We start from the raw sequence: 20,747 nt of genomic DNA, 5'->3' as shown, positions 1-20,747 counted from the left end.
CGACCCTGTCGCCATGCTTTGGGGAGCCCAAATAAGCCACGTGGAGAGCCAAGGCTCAGCTAAACTCACAGCTAACAGCCTACATCCAAGGTCTATCCCCAGCAGACACAAGGAACTACAGCGGGCTGTTCCTGCTGAATCCTGCTCTTACTGCAGAATTTCAAGCAGCTAAACATGTTTTTATATCTCCACTTCTGGAGGCACTGTGTTAAACAGCATTAAATAATCAGAGTGTAACTCTAAATTTTTTTTTTCAAGACAGGGTTTCTCTGAAGTTTTTTGGAGCCTGTTCTGGAATTAGCTCTTGTAGACCAGGCTGGCCTCAAACTCAGAGATCCGCCTGCCTCTGCCTCCCAAGTGCTGGGAATAAAGGCGTGTGCCACCAAACGCCCAGCTTATAATCAGAGTGTAAAACAGCACTAAACAAAGCGGGGGGGGGGGCATTCTATTGCCACTGTTTTCTGGGTTTAAGGCTGAAGTTTGAATCAAGACTCCCCCTCCTTAAAATGAAAACTGCCTTGAGCCTTAGATACATGCATAAATATCCGTTTAGCCAGTCACGGTGGCTCACACCTGTACTCCCAACACTTAGGGGGCAGAGATAAGAGGATTTGGGCAAACTCAAGGCCAACGTGCCTTACATAACTATACCAGGCCTGACAAGACTCCAGAGTGAGAGCCTTTCTGTAATTAAATAAATAAATGTCGATTTGTGTCCATGCCTGCACTCATCTGTAAACTCCTGAGGGGAAGGATCATGTCTGTCATGGTCATCATTGTTTGCTGACCTAGAAAGGACCCTGGCATGTAACAGACAACGTTTTAATACAATGACTAAATGAGGGGTGGGGTTAAATAGAAAGAGCACGTGCGTGTGGAGGGCCCTGGGATTAATCCTTCGTGGGAAAAACTTATTAAATCAATACTGATCAACTTGTTCTGTCATTTCCTCTGCCTGAAATAAGACTCATTTTATTTTAGGTGAATGGATGTTTTGCCTGCATGTGTATCTGTGCACCCCGTGAATACAGTGCCTGTAAGGGCCAATAGAGGGAGTGTGATCTCCCGGAACTAGAGATACAGGCTTGTGAGCCACTGTGTGGGTGTGAGAACCCAGCCCAGGTCCCCAGGAAGTGCTCTTAACTGCTGAGCTATCTCTCTAGCCTCCAAGATTATAATTTTGCAAGTGTTATCGTTATTAGCAAATGTAGTGTTTACAATACAGAGACATTCTTCTAAGGACTTTATACATACAGTCATGTGTCCCTTAACAACAGGCATATGCCCTAACAGGTACATCACTAGGTGATTCTGTCATTGTGAAAAATTATAATGTGTACTTAGATAAACTAAAATGACCATAACAATGCAATCTTACGGAAGCACTGCCCTTAACCAAAACATCATTATATAATAAATGACTGCCTTAATTCATTTAGTCCCCATAATAATCCAGTTAGCTTGGAGCTGTTATTATTCCCTGCTGCAGATAAGGAAACTCGGGCACAGAAAGTATAAATAACTTGCTTATAGCAGACCCAAGATTCAAACACAGGGACTCAGTTTCCAGAATCTATACACACCAGGCTGGCTTCAAACTTGCAATTCTTCTTCTTCAGCCTCCCAGATGCTGGGATTAGAGGTGTGACCACTGTATCAGGCCTCTAGAATACATATATACTTTTCTTAAGAATCTGTATATCAGCCAGGCAGTGGTGGCACATGCCTTTAATCCCAGCACTCGGGAGGCAGAGGCAGGCGGATCTCTGTGAGGCCAGCCTGGTCTACAAGAGCTAGTTCCAGGGCAGGCTCCAAAGTCACAGAAAAACCCTGTCTCGAAAAACCAAAAAATAAATCGATGGATAGATAGATAGATAGATAGATAGATAGATAAAAAAGACTCTGTATGCCTTTCCCATTCTCCTGTGCTGGATCTGGCTATGCCCTTAGTGCAGAAGAAGGAAAGGTAATAGGAAACAGGAAGAGACAACAGTGTCTTTTTCATCATGACAATGACATCACCATGGCAAGAGAGGTTGAAACTGCTCAAAGGGATCAAGGTTATGTTTCAGATTGTCTTTCTGGTGTCAGTGATTAAAGGAGGAGGAGACTCAGGACAAGAATCGGTGGCAGGCACCAAGAAGAAAGAGTTGCACGGCCCTATCCCTTCAACCTCTAACTCTGAGGGTTGAATTAACGGTGTGACTCCACCCGGTGGGCTTAAAGAAAGGACCATAAAGTATTCCAAATCTATAGCCACTGGCCCATATCTGAGTTCTTTTCATGCTATGGCCTATGGCAAGAACCTGAAGACTGAACTGAACCGGAGACCACAGAGGGATGCTGTGTACTCGTTTTCCCCCATGGCTTGTTCAGCTATCTTTCCTGTACAGCCCAGGCCTACCGGCCTAAGGATGGCACCACACACAATGGGATGGGACCTTCCTACATCAATCAGCCATGAGGAAAATGCCTCAAAGATATAGACGCAGGCCAATTTGATCTAAGGAACTCATCAATGACGTTTCCCTCTTCCCAGGTGACTGTAGATTTGCGTCAGGTTGACAGCTGAAGCTATGATACATAGCAAAATCCGTTCCAACACTGCCTCAAAAAAAAAAAAAAAAGGAGGGCTTGAGGCAAAACAATTCACATCCACATTAGAGTCTGTGTGCACAAAAAGAATCTAGGTGGAAAAAATTAATCTAAAAGAAAGACATCTGGTAGCAAAGTGAGGTAGAGAATTAAAATAACTGCACAGATGTGCACGTAAATAATGAATAACGCATACACATGAATAACTTAAAGAGACGATGCTGGCAGGTATAGTGGCGTATGCCTGGAATCCCAGCTCTCTGGAAAACAATTATGATTTTGAGCTTGAGGCCAATGTGGACTATAGAAAGACTTCCCTCAAAAAACTATAGTGAGCTCCATCAAAAAAGAACAAAAAACCAACAAACAATAACAACAAACCCTACAGTGTGGCTGGAGCAGACGGCTCTTCTGGCCTTCTCCAGAAGCAGGCAAGCATGCAGACATGCATGCAGGCAAAACAACTGTACACATTAAATAAAATAAATCTGCCGGATGGTGGTGCACACCTTTAATCCCAGTACCCAGGAGGCAGAGGCAGGCGGATCTCTGTGAGTTCTAGGCCAGCCTGGTCTACAAGGGCTAGTTCCAGGACAGGCTCCAAAGCTACAGAGAAACCCTGTCTCAAAAAAACCAAAATAAAATAAAATAAATCTTAAAAATCAAAATATAAAAGTAAAAACAAGACTATGATGTGCTAGGAATGTAGCCCAGTGGTCAAGCGCTTGTCTGGTGCGTGCAAAGCCCTGGGTTCAACCTTTACTCGAGCACTGGCAAAAAAAAAAAAAAATGGAATTTATGAGCTTAAATTATCCAGCTCAGAGGATATTAAAAGACATTTTGTTCCTTTTCTTCTTTGTGGGGTGGGGCACAGGAGACTAGGGTCAGAGCTTTGTGCTTGCTAGACAAATGCTGTACCAGCTGAATTAAATCCCCCATTCCACAGGGCTGCTGAGATGGCTCAGTGGTTAGGGACGCTGGCCGCCTTTCCAGTTACCAGCAGGCTCCGTTCCTGTCACCCTCACGGTGGCTCACAGCTATCGGCAACTCTAGTTCCAGGGGCTCCACCACCCTCTTCTGGTGAACATGTGTCCTCGTTCGCGTCTCTGTTGCTCCAATAGAACATTGAACAAAGACTTGGGGAAGGAAAGGGTTTCTTTAGCCAGCAGGTTAATCCATCACGAGGGGAAGTCAAGGCAGGAACTGAAACAGAAACTGTGGGGAGGTGCTCCTTACTGATTTGTCTTCATAGCTTACTCAGTCTGATAAATATATACACATACACCAGGACCACTAGGATGTACCCAGGGGTGGGACTAGACACTGTGAGGGGACCCTCTGACATCAATCATTAATCAAGACACCCTCCCAGACTTACACACAGGCTAATATATGGAATCCTAAGATTCCCTCTTCGTTCCTAGATGCATCTGGGTTTGTGTCAAGTTGACAAAAGCCAAACCAGTGTGCCTAGCTTTTCATACAGCCCAGACCCGCATGGCCAGGGACACACTGCCAACAGTTAGTTGTGCCCTCCTAAATCAATTAGCAATTAAAAAATGTCCCACAGACCAATCTGATTGAGGCCATTGTTCACGTGCGGGTCCGTTTTCTTGGGTGTGTCAAACTTGACAATAAACTGACGAGGACACATGTGACGGGGTGTGCTCATGTGTGGGTGCTCTGAGGAAACCTGAGGCAGAGGTGGTGGGTGTCATCCTCTGCGGCTCTGCACGTCAGACCTCTCAAAGGACCTCTCATGGAGCAGCCTGATCTACCTGGACTGGCTGGCCAGTGAGCTCCGGGATCTCCGTCTGTGCCCCCACCTATGCAATGCTGCCATTTCAGACACAAACCACCACACCCAATTTCTCCTTTTTTGTTTCTGGGACAGGGTCTCACTTTGTAGCCCCAGGTAACCTGGAACTCAGAGAGATCTGCCTGCCTCTGTTTGACAACCCCTGCCTCATCTCCACCCAGTTCTGGAACTAAAGTCATGTGCTACAAAGACTGCTTCACACCTAGATTTATGTGGGTTCTGGAGATCTGAGCTCAGGTTCTCTCCTCCAGGAACCATCTCCCCACCCTGTTGTGCTCTCTTTGAGATAGACTACTGTTACATAACCCAAGCTAGCCATGAGCTCGTGACTTTTCTGCCTTGGCCTAATGCTACCACCACATTCAGAACTTGAGTTTTTCTCCCTCTTTTCACATTTATGTGTGTGCGTCTGTGGAATATGTGGATCATGGCTTTCATGCAGAGATTAGAGGACAACTTGGGGGTGTTTGTTCTCTCCTTCCTCCATACGGGTTCTGGAAATCAAACTCAAGTGGCCAAGGCTTGGCAGCACGTACCTTTACCCACTGAGCCATCTTGCCAGCCATTGAATTTCCTTGGTAGTGTGCTTAATTACATCGTAAATGTTTACTGACTCTATCATTTGTCCATTTGTATCATTTGACCTTTTCCTGATAAATGGTAGCCATTTTATATTATGAATAGTAGAATCTTATGCTGTATTGCAATTCTTGTATTCTCATATGTTTACGTGATGTCTATATCTACTTATACTTTCTGGTTATGTAAAGATTTTGGTTAAATCTTTAACCATACTCACTGGAGTACACTGGAACTCTTGAAACCCTGTGGCCAGATAACAAGTAGCTGGAGGTGGCTGTGGGAAACCAAGGAGTAATATTCATGTCAATGCTAAGGAATAAGAGTTTTATTTCAGGGGCTGAAGAGATGGATCAGTGATTAAGAGCGCTGCCTGCTCTTCCAAAGGTTCTGAGTTCAATTCCCAGCAGCCACATGGTGGCTTATAACTACCTGTAGTAAGATCTGGGTGCCCTCTTCTAGCCTGAAGGCATACATGCAGGCATAACACTGTATACATAATAAATAATTTTTTTAAAACAGAATTTTATTTCAGAAGTTTCGGATTATTTTAAGATTCTAACAGTTGACTCTTTTTATTTGACAGTGCTACTGTTAGGGTTCAAACCTGGGATTTCAGGTATGCTAGGCAAGCACTCTACTCCTGAACTACACCCTGAACTGATGGCGTAGCCCACATATAAACTGTTAAATAAAAAATAAAGGGGTAGTGTGGAAGGCGCAGCTCAGTGTTAGCAGAGCAGCATGTGCTAAGCAAGCCTAGCACCTGGGTTAAATAGTAGACTAAGGAGAAGAGAGGGGATGGAGCGGGGAGAGCAGGAGGATGAGAAGGATAAAGATTGCTGAAGCAAAGACTGAAGGATTCTCCACAGCTCGGGACTAAAGGAGGTCATGGGTACACAGGAATAATCTGGCTTGCGTTGTTTTTTTTTTTTCCTTTAAAGAAAATACTGTATTTTTGATGCCATGTTGCCCAGGCTGTGTTCTAACTCCTGGACTCCAGTGATAATCCTGTCATAACTTCAGAGTAGTTAGGACTACAGGCACACACTACACTCTGCCACCACACCTGTTTAAAAAAACAATAAAGACACCACCTGAAGATGTGATAGTGAAAGGAAGGGGGTGAGGATGCTTATGGGGCCTCGACCTTGTTCTTGAAGTCCTCTGTAGACGACTGACCAGAAATGATTACATTTCTTAAAGAGGAAGACCAAGAAAACCCACCTTTCTAAAGGATGCCTTGTGCCAAAGAGCCAGGACTGGGCAAGTCCAGGGTCTTACTACACGCTCTACAACTACCCAGTGTTCATCTGAAAGGATTGGGACATGGCCTACATGCGTATCTGCCCTCAGAAATCCCGAACCCCAGCTTGGAGAGGCTGAGAATCCATGAACACTGCCTGGAGAAGACTCTCTCCTGTTCTCCACCTGCCCTCCCCAGGGGGAAAAAAAGAAGCTAGGTGTGGTTCATCCTGAGCTACACACAAAATTCAAGACTGAAGCTAACCTGGGCTACACAAGGCCCTGCCCCCCCCCCAAAAAAAGGAGTAAAAGAGAAAAGAAGACAAGAAGACAGGGTAGGGGTAACTTAAATTCAAAGTCCATGCTGCTTGAGAACACTCCAGACAAATGTATCAGCAAATATTCTCTCACCCCATCCTCACACACAGTTACAGTACCAAGCAGACTTGAAAGCTGAGGCTATTTCCATAAGGCAGAATGAATTAAGAATGCAGCTGCCTTTGGATGTATACCTTGCTCAACCTAGACGTAGTAGGGAGAGCCTTGGACTTGCCACAGGGCAGGGTGCCTCTCCTAGGATTGGAAGGGGGGGGGGAATGAGAGGGTGTGGGGAGGGAGTGGGAGGAGGGGCGGGAGTGGGAATTTGGATTGGTATTTTTTAAAGTAATAAAATAATAATAAAAAGAATACAGCTGCCATGGGAGGAAACTGAACACAAAAGCAAGATGTAGTGCTTGCTCACACCTGTAATCCTAGCATTTGGGAGGCTGAGACAGGAGGACTGCTCTAAGTTCAAGGTCAGCCTATGCCACAGAGTAAGGCAAAAGTGTGGGATATTTTTTATTTTATTACTATTATTATTATTTTGGTTTTTTGAGACAGGGTTTCTCTGGAGCTTTGGAGCCTGTCCTCTTGTAGACCAGGCTGGCCTCAAACTCACAGAGATCTGCTTGCCTCTGCCTCCCAAGTGCTGGGATTAAAGGCGTGCACCACCACTGCCTGGCTCTTATTTTATTATTTTATATGTATGTGTGCTTTTATGTATGTGCAAAAGAAAAAAATTTCAAATTAAAACAATAAGATATTAATTTCGTATACACACTCCCATCCACAGACACAGTCTCAAATATTCCAAGTAGCCTCAAACTTTCTATATAGCCTCTGTTGGCCTTGAACTCCTGATCTTCCTCCCTGAGCCTCTGAAATGCTGGGATTGCAGATAGAAACCAAGGCATTTGATTGTAAATTTTTACTTGCAAAGCTGGCAAAGATTTAACAGAAGAACAGCAAGAGGGCAAAGAAGAACCACCTGTATTTGCAAGGCCCATGCACACATTGGTGGAAGCAGGACAGAGCACCGTGAAAGGTTATTACAGTCCTCAGTGTGCGCTCACATTGACCCAGCAAGGTCAGCTCCAGGTATCTGTCCTAAAGAGAGATTTGTAGGCAAGCGAGGTGGTGCAGGCCTATAATCCCAGCTCTTTCCAGATTGACAGGAGGATTACTGGATTATAGACAGAACCTCTTACTTGATGTGATATTTGAGAGGGTAACACATGAGAAAAAAATCAGACGTTTTTCAGCCAAAACAAAAGCACATTAGGAGAAGTTTGTAAGGCAAGTGGTACGGCTTCAGGGACTGAAACGGTTTAAATGAAAGCATTGAGGCTGAAGAGGCAAACAGCACAAGGTCAAAACCCCAAAACCTTAGCTTATTAAGACACGCCAAGAGGTAAAGATGTCTCCAGAGAGGTTTGAAAACAGCCTTTATAGCGCCGTTAGGTCTGGCTTCATCCAGTTACCTAAGATTTCCTTAAGACACTGAGATGACAGCTCAGCTGGTAAAGCCCTGAAGACCTGAGCTACCTGCGCAAAGGCAGACGAGACCTGCAATGGTCCACATGCCCAAACACACACCGTAAAACGAACATTTAAAGCAGACATTCCACATCCTAGGCTTCCAGGGCTTTGTCCGTTAGAAACTGTGCTCAGGTGCTCCTTGTACAAGTGTTGATCTGATTTTGTGACTTCACCTGTAATTTGTTTTGTTCAGCTTCCAACAAAAGTCTAAGCAGGAGGCTCAGTGGTTAGGAGCATGCGTGACTCTTCACATCTGCCTGGAGGCTGGGGAGTTCAGAGTCTGTGGCCAGCCTGGGCTATAATATGGCAAGACCCTGTCTCAAAACAAAGTCAAGGGGGTGGGGGAGGTAGAGAGATGGCTGATCAGTTAAAAGCACCTGCTGCTCTTGCAGAGGCCCCAGGTTCAGTTTCTAGCACCCTCGTGGTGGCTCACAACTGCCTGTAACTCCAGCTACAGAGGATCCAACTCCCTATTCTGATCTCCAAGGGCGCTAGGCATGCATGTGGTGCACATACACACATATAAACCAAACATTCATACACATACAGTAAGTGCAAAATATATATACATATATATGTATATATATTGGTTTCTCGAGACAGGGTTTCTCTGTAGCTTTTGGAGCCTTCCTGGAACTAGCTCTTGTAGACCAAGCTGGCTTCGAACTCACAGAGATCTGCCTGCCTCTGCCTCCCGAGTGCTGGGATTAAAGGCATGCGCCACCACCACCCGACGCAAAAAAAAAATAATTTTAAAAAGCCAAACAAAACAATAAATTATATGGTGCTGTGTATGAAAGTTATCTGAACAGTCAGAGACTCCATGCTTCCAACTTCCTTGGGCACCTACACAGACACATACACACTATTAAAAAATAAATCTTTGTAAAATCTGTGAACTCTACTTTTTCAAGCTTGCACCTTCAGCTTCTTTGATGTGTCTATTGGGTTACTGAATAAGAAAAACACACTCCATTTCTCATTCTGCCCTTTGAAAGCCCGAGGCTCACTTTGCCAACTACAGATTTTGATTTGCTGACTAGATCTAAAGATGGTCAGGAAACTAAAACGACTAGCTAAAGAAATTAATTTCTTTTTGGCTGCTATTCGGCAGCCAAACTGGGTGGAAGACTGACTAGAAGAGTCCACGGCCCTTAGTTTGCAGGAGGCATTCCAAAGGCTTCCCTGTCTGGTGCAGTCTCAGGTTTCCACCGCGTGAGGCTCCGGAGCTAGAAGGATCTGAAGCCTGGGCTTTTCCAAAAAAGCTCTGACAGATGTGTACTCAGGTGAAGCCATTAGATCCCAAGCCTGCAAAGTTGGTCTGGCGACTAGGCCCGCCTTGCTCAGCATTTCTTGCCCGCAGGGCTCAGAACTAATGGGACTGCAGAAAATCAGGCTCCGGGTGGGGTTCGGGTTGGGTTCCCACAGATTCCCTGCGGCACAGGTCCCACTGTCGGGAACAGGCGCAACCTCGGAAGCTCATGGCTCCAGGGCCTGACCTCTCCACCTCAAGACTTCCGCACTCTGCGCTCTGGCAGTAAAGAAAAGCCTCTAGAAGATTCCGCCAGCGGGGCTGGAGTCCACCCCCACAAGGCCCTTGGGCGTAGCCACTCCCTGGCCCAGCGCCCCCGCGCCGTTGCCCAGGTAACCGAGGGGCGGTGGCAGCGGCGTGGGGCGGGACTTCCGGCGAGTGACGCGACCGGGCTCGGCTACAAAAGAGGTCGGCTGCGGCGGGCCGGGCGGAACTTTCCAGAACGCTCGGTGGGAGGTGGAGGAGCAGCGTCCGCCCGAACCGCGCTGTGCTACGCTCCTCTTTCCGCTCTCCGGCATCGGCCAGCTCACCGGTGAGTCTCGGGCCTCCCTCGGCCGCGACGCGCGGCCTGGACGCCAGACAAGCGGGAGAGCCGCAGCTGGAGGCGGTTGGCCCCGCGTGGGCGGGGGCTGCGGGTTCCCCGAGCCGGACTCGGTCTTCGGAAGGCGGCCGGGATGCCCGGCGCCCTGCACGCACGCCACGAGGAGGCCTGAGGCCCGAGCCAGCCCCGCGCCCGCCTCATACGCCTCTCGCTGCGCACCCCTTTCGCCCAGCCGCCCGCGCCGGGTGGGCAGCGCTGCGCACGCGCGGACCGAGATAGGGGTGAGGGGCTGCGGGAGGAGCCGGGCGGAGGCTGCGGCTGGCGCTTCTCCTGGCTCTCCTCCCTCTCTTTGTTGAGGTCCGGCCTTCTCCCTCCGCCTTTTCGATCTGGGTGGGAGGGAGGAAGGAAGGAAACCTTAACGGTCGGCGCCAGGTGCCGGGGAAACCCAGAGGGCGAGTCGACTTCGCGGGCCCGAGGGGCGAAAGAGGGTAAGCGGCGAGCAGGGGCAGGATGGCGCCGGGGCACCTGCTCCGTGGAGCTGGTCTCCTAAGCCACTCCTCCACCCCCGGGAGCCCGGTGTCTCTTCCGGCGAGTGCAGGGCCTTTATCAGATGTACAAAGGCAATGGTAATGTGCTAACCAATGGACAGAACTTATAGGTGCTGCTCTGGGTTCCTAGCACAACCTCAGGGGAAAGGAAACCGGAAGAAACCCGATCTCTCACATCTGGTGGTGCGGGAGAGAAGGAACCAGCTGCTAGAAGGCTTTCGGATTCCCTGAAGTTTGTATCTAATCAGTTAGAATTTGCAGCAGAATCGTATCGGAATTGTTAGCTTTTCCGACGTTTAGGGAAGCTGTGTTTTTTTATATGGCAAAGAACAGGTTGCTTTAGTGCTGGTAGTTTGTTAAAAGCTACCGGTTAAAAGCCAGTCATGGTGGCGCGCACCTTTAACGCAGCGCTCAGGAGGCAGAGGCAGGTGAATTTTCTGCACAAAATTAAAAAGCTAGTTTAAAACGTCCCCATTTTTCTGATTTCAGGCTGTAAAAAATGGTGAAAGAAACCACTTACTATGATGTTTTGGGGGTCAAACCCAATGCCACCCAGGAAGAATTGAAAAAGGCATATAGAAAATTGGCCTTGAAGTACCACCCTGATAAGAATCCAAATGAAGGCGAAAAGGCAAGTACATTCTCAAAGCAGCTCAGCAGTGTTGCTTGTGTGTAGCTGCTGGGGCCTGAAAGTCAAGGTCGTCCTAATACAGTGGCTGTGCTTTGTGACTGTCTCTAATGGGATTTCTTTTTCTGAAACAGTTTAAACAGATTTCTCAAGCTTATGAAGTTCTTGCTGATTCCAAAAAAAGGGAGTTATATGATAAAGGAGGAGAGCAGGCGATTAAAGAGGGTGGAGCAGGTGGTGGTTTTGGCTCACCCATGGATATCTTTGATATGTTCTTTGGAGGAGGAGGAAGGATGCAGAGAGAAAGGAGAGGTAAGGAAAATCGGGCTTACCTGAGCAGAGTGTGGAGTAGCTGCCGATGAAAGACTGAGAATTCCCCTATGTTGCATGTTGATTCATGAACTTCCTCTGATTTCTGGTGTTCTTTATAATTGAGATTTTTATTGATCAGAATAGCCCAGCCAATCTAGTGGGTGTTTCCAACTCTACAGATTCCCAAACAGGAAGGTAACAAAGCATGGCAACTTGGGCTTCCAAGCCCTTACACATTTTGGGTGAGAACCTTTGCTCCTAAAACATAGTGGTAAGTGCAGTGGCCTCTTTTGGTTAAAGATGAAGTTGAGTTGAAAAAACTAAAGCTTCGCAAGCTTGTGCAGCAGGCCAAGACTGAGAACACAGCTCGTTGCCTCCAGATGACCTACCTGCTGCCTGTTTAATCTTGCTTTAGCTTTGCCAGCTCAACTTAGGCATGGAATGTTTTAACCAAAAAGTTGTCTGTGGGCCAGACAGCCATCTTGGGAAGATAGTATTGGAGATCAAAATAGTACTTCATTTTCAATATAATTTATACAAGTTGATGGAGATACAGTTATAGAACAGGTGGGCAAGCCATTTAATTTCACTTTGCCCTTCTAAAGGTTTAGGAAGACTTGAGAAATTGTTTACTATGTTTTTATAAGAATTTACTGAATGAAAACTGTGGTCCTGAGAAATGGTTCGGTGGTTAGGAACACTTGGATTTTTTGCAAAAGATTCAGGTTTCATTTCCCAACACCCACATCCAGTGGCTCACTACTGCCTGTGACTCCAGCTCCAGGGGATCTGATAACCTCTTCCGACCTCTGGGCTTATAAACATGTATGCACACAAATTAAAATTTAAAAAAAATTTACATTAGCCATAAAACATTTGTAAGGATGGTAGGAGCTTCTGAGAAGTTACCACTAGCCTTTTTGGCTTAGTTAATATAATTTGAGGGGGTTTTGTTCCTGCTGCTTTGAAAGTGTACTTGGTCAGTTTCTAGAAGCTTTTTTCCTTTCCTGTACTTCGTATAAAGTTAAGAAAGGGGCAACTTTGAACTTGGTAGAGCCTACTTACTTAACATGTTCTCTTTATGATAATGGAAACCAAAGTGAAGCTAAAAAAAGGATATGATGACACCACCTCACTTAAATGGGTGAAACTTCATTCAGTTAGCCATCAGGCAGTGCTATTTTGTGGTGGATAAAGTCCTGATGGAAAGATCACTAGCTGGGAACTTATTAACCATAGATAAATGATTTTTATTTCCATAGCCTAGTTGTCCTTAAGTGATCTCAACAACCTATTTCCCATTGCAGGAGGTAAATTATACATGGCATTCCTTTGTAGTCATCAGCCAAATGTGGCTCTTTAAATTCAGATTAACTTAAGATGGGGAAAAGGTTTTCTCCAGCTATGGTAGCTGCCACACTTAATAAAATTGTGTTCAGTAATTATGACTAATAGTTGCTATATTGAACGCATAAAATGTGTCCATTGTTACAGAAAGTTCTGTTCTATTACAAAAGGCATAAGAAATTTATCATTTGAAACAACCAGTGCTAGCCTAGCAGAAGAACTATTGAGACAGAAGTAAGAATTGCTATTTCAGTAGTGTCTCAATATTGGCTTCTCCAGCCAATCTTGATTAGAAAGAATTTACTGTTTGGATGAAGTAACTGGCTGTGTTGCTTAATGCCTAATAAGTGAAACCTTCAAAGGGATACATGCTTTGAATTATTGTGAAATGTGCCTGTACAGTGAGTGTCTTTCAAGGGTAGTGTCAGTTGTTGCCTTTCTAAGGAGGTTGATGAATCTCTGACATTTTCCTTTTCTATGATTCGGTCAGTTTGAGAATCAAGTGATTGAGTGAATGTTGTATATGAGTATAGCTCAACAGATTTACAGTTTGAGTCTGGTATTCGATTTTCCTTTTCCCTTTTTATAGTGCCTTCAACAAACATTACACATAAGCGTTTAATGAGCAGTGTTTTGTTCCAGGTAAAAATGTTGTGCATCAGCTCTCAGTGACCTTAGAAGACTTGTATAATGGTGCAACAAGAAAACTGGCTCTGCAGAAGAATGTGATCTGTGACAAATGTGAAGGTGAGGGCTCTTCTGTTGGGTTCCTGAGATACGGTTGTTATAGATTGGGCTGGACCTGTGTCCTAAGTTCTGGAATTACACCTGATCCCAAGCCTCACTTTGGATAGACAAAACTGGTGCTACACTAAAAGCAGCTGAACCTCCCACCATCTTTATCGTGACATTTTCATGCATGTATATAATGTCCTTTTCGTCATTGCTCTTTTGTTCAGCTTCCACTGAACTCCTGTTCCTTATTCCTTAGTACTCTGTATGCCCATGTTTTGATGGCCCAGTGAGTCCCATTAGAGTTGGCTTCAGTGATTGTATTATAGAAGAAAATGTTTCTTCAGGGGTGAGGCCTTGACATCAGCTTTTTCCTTTATTACAAGATGTTGGTGGGTCCAGTCCTGTAGAGGTCCTAAGTAGCACTTTTTGTTTTGTTTTGTTTTACACATTGTGCATATGCATGCTGTGTTGTCTGTGGGGGAGGTCAAAAGACAGTAATCAGTTTTCTGCTTCAACCATGCAGACTAAAATCATCAAACTGGGATTGGTCAGGCTTGGTGAGGCCAAAAAAACCCTGTCTGGGGTGGGTGGTGCTCATGAAACACATTCATACTGTGGTGCGGGCAGTCTTCTAATTAACTGCCAGGCCCACTGCTTCGTTAAAGTGTTCTCTCAAAGTGAAATTCTGAGGTTGCTTGCAGAGATCTTCACTGTTAGACCTGCCATCTTGAGCTCTAACTGGAAAGTCATGATACTCCACCCCCACCTGTCCCCCACCCCACCGTGTTTTGCCTGTCTTTGTGCATCTCTCTGTACTGCTTCATGCAGTACTTATGGAGGCCAGAAGGCTTCATATCCTTTGGAGTTAAAGGGGGTTGTGAGCCACCGTGTGGGTGCTGGACATCAAACTCAGGTCCTCTGAACCCGCAGCCAGTGTTCATAAATGAGTCATCTCACTATGTCCTGCCTTTCCTTCCCATACCTCCTCCCGTTCCCACCCCTTTATTTTGATCAAAATCCTATGAATATATGCTCTGACACTTTTGGGCGTTATCATGTCTAAAAGGTTATCCCTCGCCAACACAAACATTTGCTGACCTCCATTTCTAAACATGAACTCAAAAGGCAAGACTTCTTACCCTCCTCTTGGCACCTGATGAGATTTACAGCTTGCTTACCTTGTCGTCCCCCCCCCCACTTCCAAAGAGGAGTATTTTTAAAACTTGTGATTTTGAAATGGCCCTTTTAGAGTCTGAATTGTACATTTTAGGACAACAGTCCATAAGCCCTTGCAAATATTTTAGACTCCGTCTCTGCTAAGTTCATAATGCAAGTTTATTTTGGAACTCTTCAGGCCGAGGTGGTAAGAAAGGAGCAGTAGAGTGCTGCCCCAACTGTCGTGGGACTGGCATGCAAATAAGGATTCATCAGATCGGACCAGGAATGGTTCAGCAAATTCAGTCAGTGTGCATGGAATGCCAGGGTCACGGAGAACGCATCAGTCCTAAAGACAGATGTAAAAGCTGCAATGGAAGAAAGATAGTTCGAGAGAAGAAGATTTTAGAAGTTCATATTGATAAAGGTGAGTTCTGATCTACCATCTAGTCTGAATCATGTGTTTTTATTCTGACAATTTATTCATATGATGTTTTGATAATGTTCACCCCGTTCCTCATCTTCTGTAGCACTTGCCCTCACGTTCTCTTCTTCGTAGGCTGTTTGTGATACACTGAGTGTAATTAGGTTGGGAGTACTTGCGTGAGCATGAGTGGGGACTATTTACTGGTAATTTTATCAGTGGCTACACCATCAAAGAAATGAATTCCCCCTTCCTGTAAACAGCTGTGTAGAGAGTGTGTGGCCTTATGAGCCCCTCCCTCATTTATAATTATTTTTAAAACTACTTTTAGGTTATGTGAGTGATCCTAACTAAGTGACAACAATTAAAGTACATTTTATCCAAAATCAGTTCTCTGAAGTGTAATTATCCTGTCTTAGAGAAGTTATACTGGCACATTGTTAGGAGATGTGTGTGTGAGGTGAAGAATAAGTTCATTAAAACTTAGATTGCTGACTTGTTACAGGTGCAGTACTACAATCTTAGTGTAACACATCTGTAAAGAATATGTGTGAGTATCAGTCCTTTTTTTCAAGACAGGTTTTCTCTGTGTAGCCCTAGCTCTCCTGGAACTTTTGTATACCATTCTGGCCTCGAACTCACAGAGATTGCCCACCTCTGCCTCCTGACTACTAGGATTAAAGGCGTGCGCCACCACACCCAGTGCAGTCCTTTTTTAATTGGTTCATCAAGGCTACACAGAAATCCTGTCTTTGAAAGCTTTTAGTGTTTTGAGACAGGGTTCCTCTGTGTAATGCCTTTGGCTGCCCAGGAACTCACTTTATATACCAGGCTGACCTCAAACTTATCCCAAGTGCCAGGATTAAAGGCATACACCACCATGGTCTGACTGTTGTTTTTAGGTTTTTATTTTTATATATTTTATTTTTTTCTCTATAATTTATTGATTCTTTGGGGACTTCACATCATACACCCCCTATCACATTTGTTTCCTAGTCCTTCCCTGTTGTATAATGAGTGGGCCCGCCACCCAGCTAGCTTAACCCCCCCGAAATAACCACATAGAAACTGTATTCATTTAAACACTGCCTGGTCCATTATATCTAACCTCTTCTTGGCCAACTCTCACATCCTAATCTAACCCATTTCCACCAATCTGTATATCACCACAAGGTCATGGCTATCAGGGAAGATTCTAACCAGCATCAGTCTCAGGCAGGAGAACCATGGTGTTTGCCACATTGCCCTTTTTCCCAGCATTCTGTTCTGTCTACTCTGCCCACCTAAGTGCTGCCCTATCAAAAGGCCAAGGCAGTTTCTTTATTCAACCAATGAAAGCAACACAAATACAGAAGGAACTCCTACACCACTTCCCTGTCCCCTCTTGGAAGCCATCTGTTGTGGAGAGCATCCTATCACAATTTTTAAGATTTCTTTTTAATGGCTTGTTTAGGCTGTTACTATTTTGGGTGGGTGGGGTAAGAGGTTGTTACAGAGTCTTCCATATCTCTTTTGTGTGTGTGTGTATACAATCATGGATATCACTGCCAACATAGCTTATTTGATCTTTGTGACCTTTGGGAATGTGGAGCACAGACTGAACAGGGGCTCCTGGTTGCAGAGGGCTATCCAGACAGGGCTCTGCAATGCAGCTGGGATCGTGTACATCAACATAGCTTCAGGCCACAGCATAGACCATGACATCTGCCTAGCCTTCTGCCCGTGTTGCCACTGTTTTTAAGTTTTTGACATTTTTCAACAGGATTTCAATATGTAGCCCAAGCTGCTTCTGCTTCCCTGATGTTGGGATCATAAACCTGCCCTCCAGACTTAGGCCCTGGGCTGGTAGATAACACCAATTGTATAAGCAAGAGAACCTGAATTCAAATTCCCAGCACCAAAGGGGGGAAAAATGCTAGGTGTGGCCATATACTACTACTAGTCTGTGTACTCCTGGCCTGGAGGTCTAGGAGTTGGAGACAGCATCACTGGGGGGCTTTTGACCTGGTTAACTCTAGATTCAGTGAGACAGCAGGACGCGTGATCTCCTCTACTGGCCTCCATGAACAAGTATACAATTATTCATTGAACTAAATGTGTGAGTCAGAATTAGAAACAGGTAGGAATCTCAGTAAATACACACATTTAAAAAAAATACGCTGCACTGGCATATACTAAGTATTTTATATCGACCACATGGGCTAAGATAGTATCTAATAGTAAACAACCTTTTTTTGTATTTGACACTGTCCTGGAACTCATTTTGTAGACTAGGCTGGCCTTCAACTCAGATCCTGGCTCTACCTCACTTGTATTGGGATTAAAGGTGTGTACCACCACTTTCTGGCTAACACCTTTTTTGTTTTTAATGAGTCTAGGCTAGTAGAAACCAAACCCAGGGCCTTTGCATATACTGGGTAATTATCTATCACAGAGCTACCTATCGTAAAAGATGAATTTTTGTTTGCTTTTTGAGCAAAAGGAACAGACATGGGGAAAATGAGAACTGAGGGTGGGAGAGGCTTCAAGGGACAAATACTCATTTGTGGATTTTAATAAACTGGTAGTTTTCCTACTAGAAATACTGCTGCTGCAACAAAAAGCAGTTGACACAGCTGCTTAGTTTAATGGTAGTAATTACAGAGCGTTACACAATACAAGTAAGTTAGTGGTAATAGTGTTTGTCAGTTGCCAGTTGGGTTCCGGCTTGGGCATTTTTCATCCTCGGTTACTGGAATGAAATGTCTTTGGGAAAGTTGAGACTTAGGATGGATATGCAGGTAAGTAGGTAGTATTTCTGAAATTAGAAGCCTGATTCTTTGAGTTGTATCATCTACTGTTTGATAGCCTGCTTCAGTGCAGCCAAACTGGACTGGATGCAGTAAGTCCAAAGACTTGATGCTTAAAAAAAAATCTCTGAACACACATGCTGGCCTACATGAAGAGGTTAGGACACGTTGCAGGAATTGTACTGAAGTTGAACCCAAGTCCTCAGCATCTGCTGTACCACCACATCTGTGTTTTAGTAGATTTTATGATTTTGACCTTTGTGTCTGATATCAGTAAAAGTACATAATCGATCTGTGTTTAGGCATGAAAGATGGTCAGAAGATAACATTCCATGGTGAAGGAGACCAAGAGCCAGGACTGGAGCCAGGAGACATTATCATTGTGTTAGACCAGAAGGACCATGCTGTTTTTACACGGTAAAGACTTGATCACTCTTTCAAACTGACTTGCATATTTGGTTGAGCTCTAGTTTAAGTGAGCTTTCCTTCGTTCTTAGAACACAGAATAAATAACTTAGGTATGTATAACAAGCTGTGTGTTCTATAAAAGCTCATTACCTGGGGCTGGAGAGATGGCTCAGAGGTCCTGCCTGAGTTTTATTTAATTCTCAGCAACCACATTGGTGGCTCAGAACCATCTATGAGATTTGGCACCCTCTTCTGGCCTGCAGGCATACATGCAGACAGAACACTGTATACATATTCTTTAAAAAAACAAAAAACAAAAAAACCATAAACTACCTCTGATGCCGTTGTAAATGGTTGGAAGTAGAATCAAGATTTTAACTTTGACTTCAAAACAAAATTGTTGACTAGATGTTTTCTTTGACTGTAAATGGATAGCAGACAGCTGAAAAAAGGCATAGAGAAAACTTGGCCGCCACCCTACCCCTTCAGTCTCTGGACAGTAGTTTCCCATCCTTGGTTTATGGCCACAAATCTCAACTTTCAGGTGTTTGTCAAAGTTTGTCCAGTGTGGTGTGTATAGTCATTCAGTGATTTAAAAGATAGAACTGTTCCTTCTATTTACTGCTGTAGACGAGGAGAAGACCTTTTCATGTGTATGGACATACAGCTGGTTGAAGCATTGTGCGGCTTCCAAAAGCCAATATCCACTCTCGACAACCGAACCATAGTCATCACCTCTCATCCAGGTATAACCAGATGAACCTGTTTTCCTATTTGAACTTCTGAGGGAAAAGTACCATCTTTTCCTTCCTAGGGCTGAAATGAAGTTATGGGGCCTTGGATAAAATGTCAGTTTCTTCTTGGAAAAGCTGTAAACGAAGGCAACAGGGTTGCTGAACCACAGTTAGCTCAGAGGTGTTTTCTGTGTGTGTTTTTCCTTATGCAAATGTGACCATACTTAAGAATTTGGCTTCAATGTCTTTAGGTCAGATTGTCAAGCATGGAGATATAAAATGTGTGCTGAACGAAGGTATGCCAATATATCGTCGGCCATATGAAAAAGGACGTCTAATCATTGAGTTTAAGGTAAGAACTCGAGCATATTTGATAATGGCTAATAAAGAGTGAACAAATGCATTTATTCCCTTTTTCCAGAAAGAACTGACAAAGCAGGTGACCAAGGTTGAGGGGTATGGCTCAGAAAGGCTTACTTCTTAGTAATATGACAGTTAACTTCTGTTAGCACCTAATGGGCGATATGCCTGTGTAATCTAGCACTGGAGAGGATTGGGTAAAGAATAAATCATCTAAGCCGGGTGGTGGTGGCGCGCAGCTTTAATCCTAACACTTGGGAGGCAGAGGCAGGTGGATCTCTGAGTTCAAAGCCAGCCTGGCCTACAAGAGCTAGTTCCAGGACAGCTAGGACTTTTACATAGAAAAACCCTGTCTCAAAAAATCAATCTAGCTGGGCTGGGTGGTGAAGGTGAACACCTTTAATTCCAGAGCTCAAGGCCAGCCTGGTCTACAGAGCGAATTCCAGGACAGTCAGGGCTACATAGAGAAAGCATGTCTGAAAACACAAAATAGTAATGATTGGTTCTAAGCCAAAGTTGTAAGGTGCACCTAAAGAAATAGGTAATTACATGTTTTTGTTTTTTTTTTTCCTGGAAGAATAGTTCCAGTGTACTTAAAGGATCTAATGATAGACTCAGACTTAGCTGCTATATCTTTTTTGCAGGTCAACTTTCCTGAGAATGGTTTTCTCTCTCCTGATAAACTCTCTTTGCTGGAAAAACTCCTTCCTGAAAGGAAGGAAGTAGAAGAGACTGATGAAATGGATCAGGTAGAACTGGTGGACTTTGATCCAAATCAGGAAAGACGGCGTCATTATAATGGAGAAGCGTATGAGGATGATGAACATCACCCCAGAGGTGGCGTTCAGTGTCAGACCTCTTAATGGGCCAGTTACTGTTTGTCACTCTATATGCAGTAGTGAATGTGGGAAGAACTGTAATCATAATATGCTCACTACTTGGCTGTTGTTCTTGTTTAATATTCAACTATAGTAGTGTTTTAAAAGTTAAGTGAAGAATAAACACAAATATAAAAGCTCTGACTTTGCCCTGTATGTATGACTTCAATGTTCAAGATGAAGTTTAATACTTGTAAACCTACTTTAAAAGTTCCCTAGCATCTGTTAGGCCATATCTTGTGTAACTGATAATAGCTGTGTACATTAGACTGATATGCTAGGTATGTGTATATGACCCTTAATTGTTAAGCTATGGAATTAAAATTCTGTATTTAAGGTATCAGAAAAAGAAAACAATTAGTAGTGACATATTGGTCTGTCTAGTTGTATGAAGTGGACTAATTGTGATGCCTCTGAATTGTATTGCCTCAGCCATTACTAGAAGGTGGCATAATACATAATTTCACCTGTTATTAGT

The 20,747-nt window shown here is 44.4% G+C and overlaps 1 protein-coding gene across 2 annotated transcripts; it reads left to right on the top strand.

Annotated features, from left to right (window-relative positions):
* Positions 1-9,802: 9,802 nt before the first annotated feature.
* On the top strand, positions 9,803-20,410 carry Dnaja1 (DnaJ heat shock protein family (Hsp40) member A1). Of its 2 annotated transcripts, none has more exons than XM_085677242.2 (9): positions 9,803-9,942; positions 10,989-11,130; positions 11,262-11,439; positions 13,429-13,533; positions 14,876-15,103; positions 18,192-18,306; positions 18,928-19,043; positions 19,283-19,383; positions 20,036-20,410. In XM_085677242.2, the coding sequence occupies exons 2-9, from the start codon at positions 10,999-11,001 to the stop codon at positions 20,252-20,254; spliced, it is 1,194 nt and encodes a 397-aa protein (XP_085533368.1). In that variant the 5' UTR covers positions 9,803-9,942; positions 10,989-10,998; the 3' UTR covers positions 20,255-20,410. The 2 variants fall into 2 exon arrangements, with proteins under 2 accessions (XP_085533368.1, XP_048276385.1); XM_048420428.3 differs by lacking the exon at positions 9,803-9,942 and adding an exon at positions 10,302-10,439.
* The last annotated feature ends 337 nt before the right edge of the window (positions 20,411-20,747 follow it).

Source organism: Myodes glareolus, chromosome 16 (genome assembly GCF_982192425.1).
Source record: "Myodes glareolus chromosome 16, mMyoGla1.1, whole genome shotgun sequence".
Classification (NCBI taxonomy): Eukaryota; Metazoa; Chordata; class Mammalia; order Rodentia; family Cricetidae; genus Myodes; species Myodes glareolus.
This window is presented reverse-complemented; position numbering and strand designations above follow the sequence as displayed.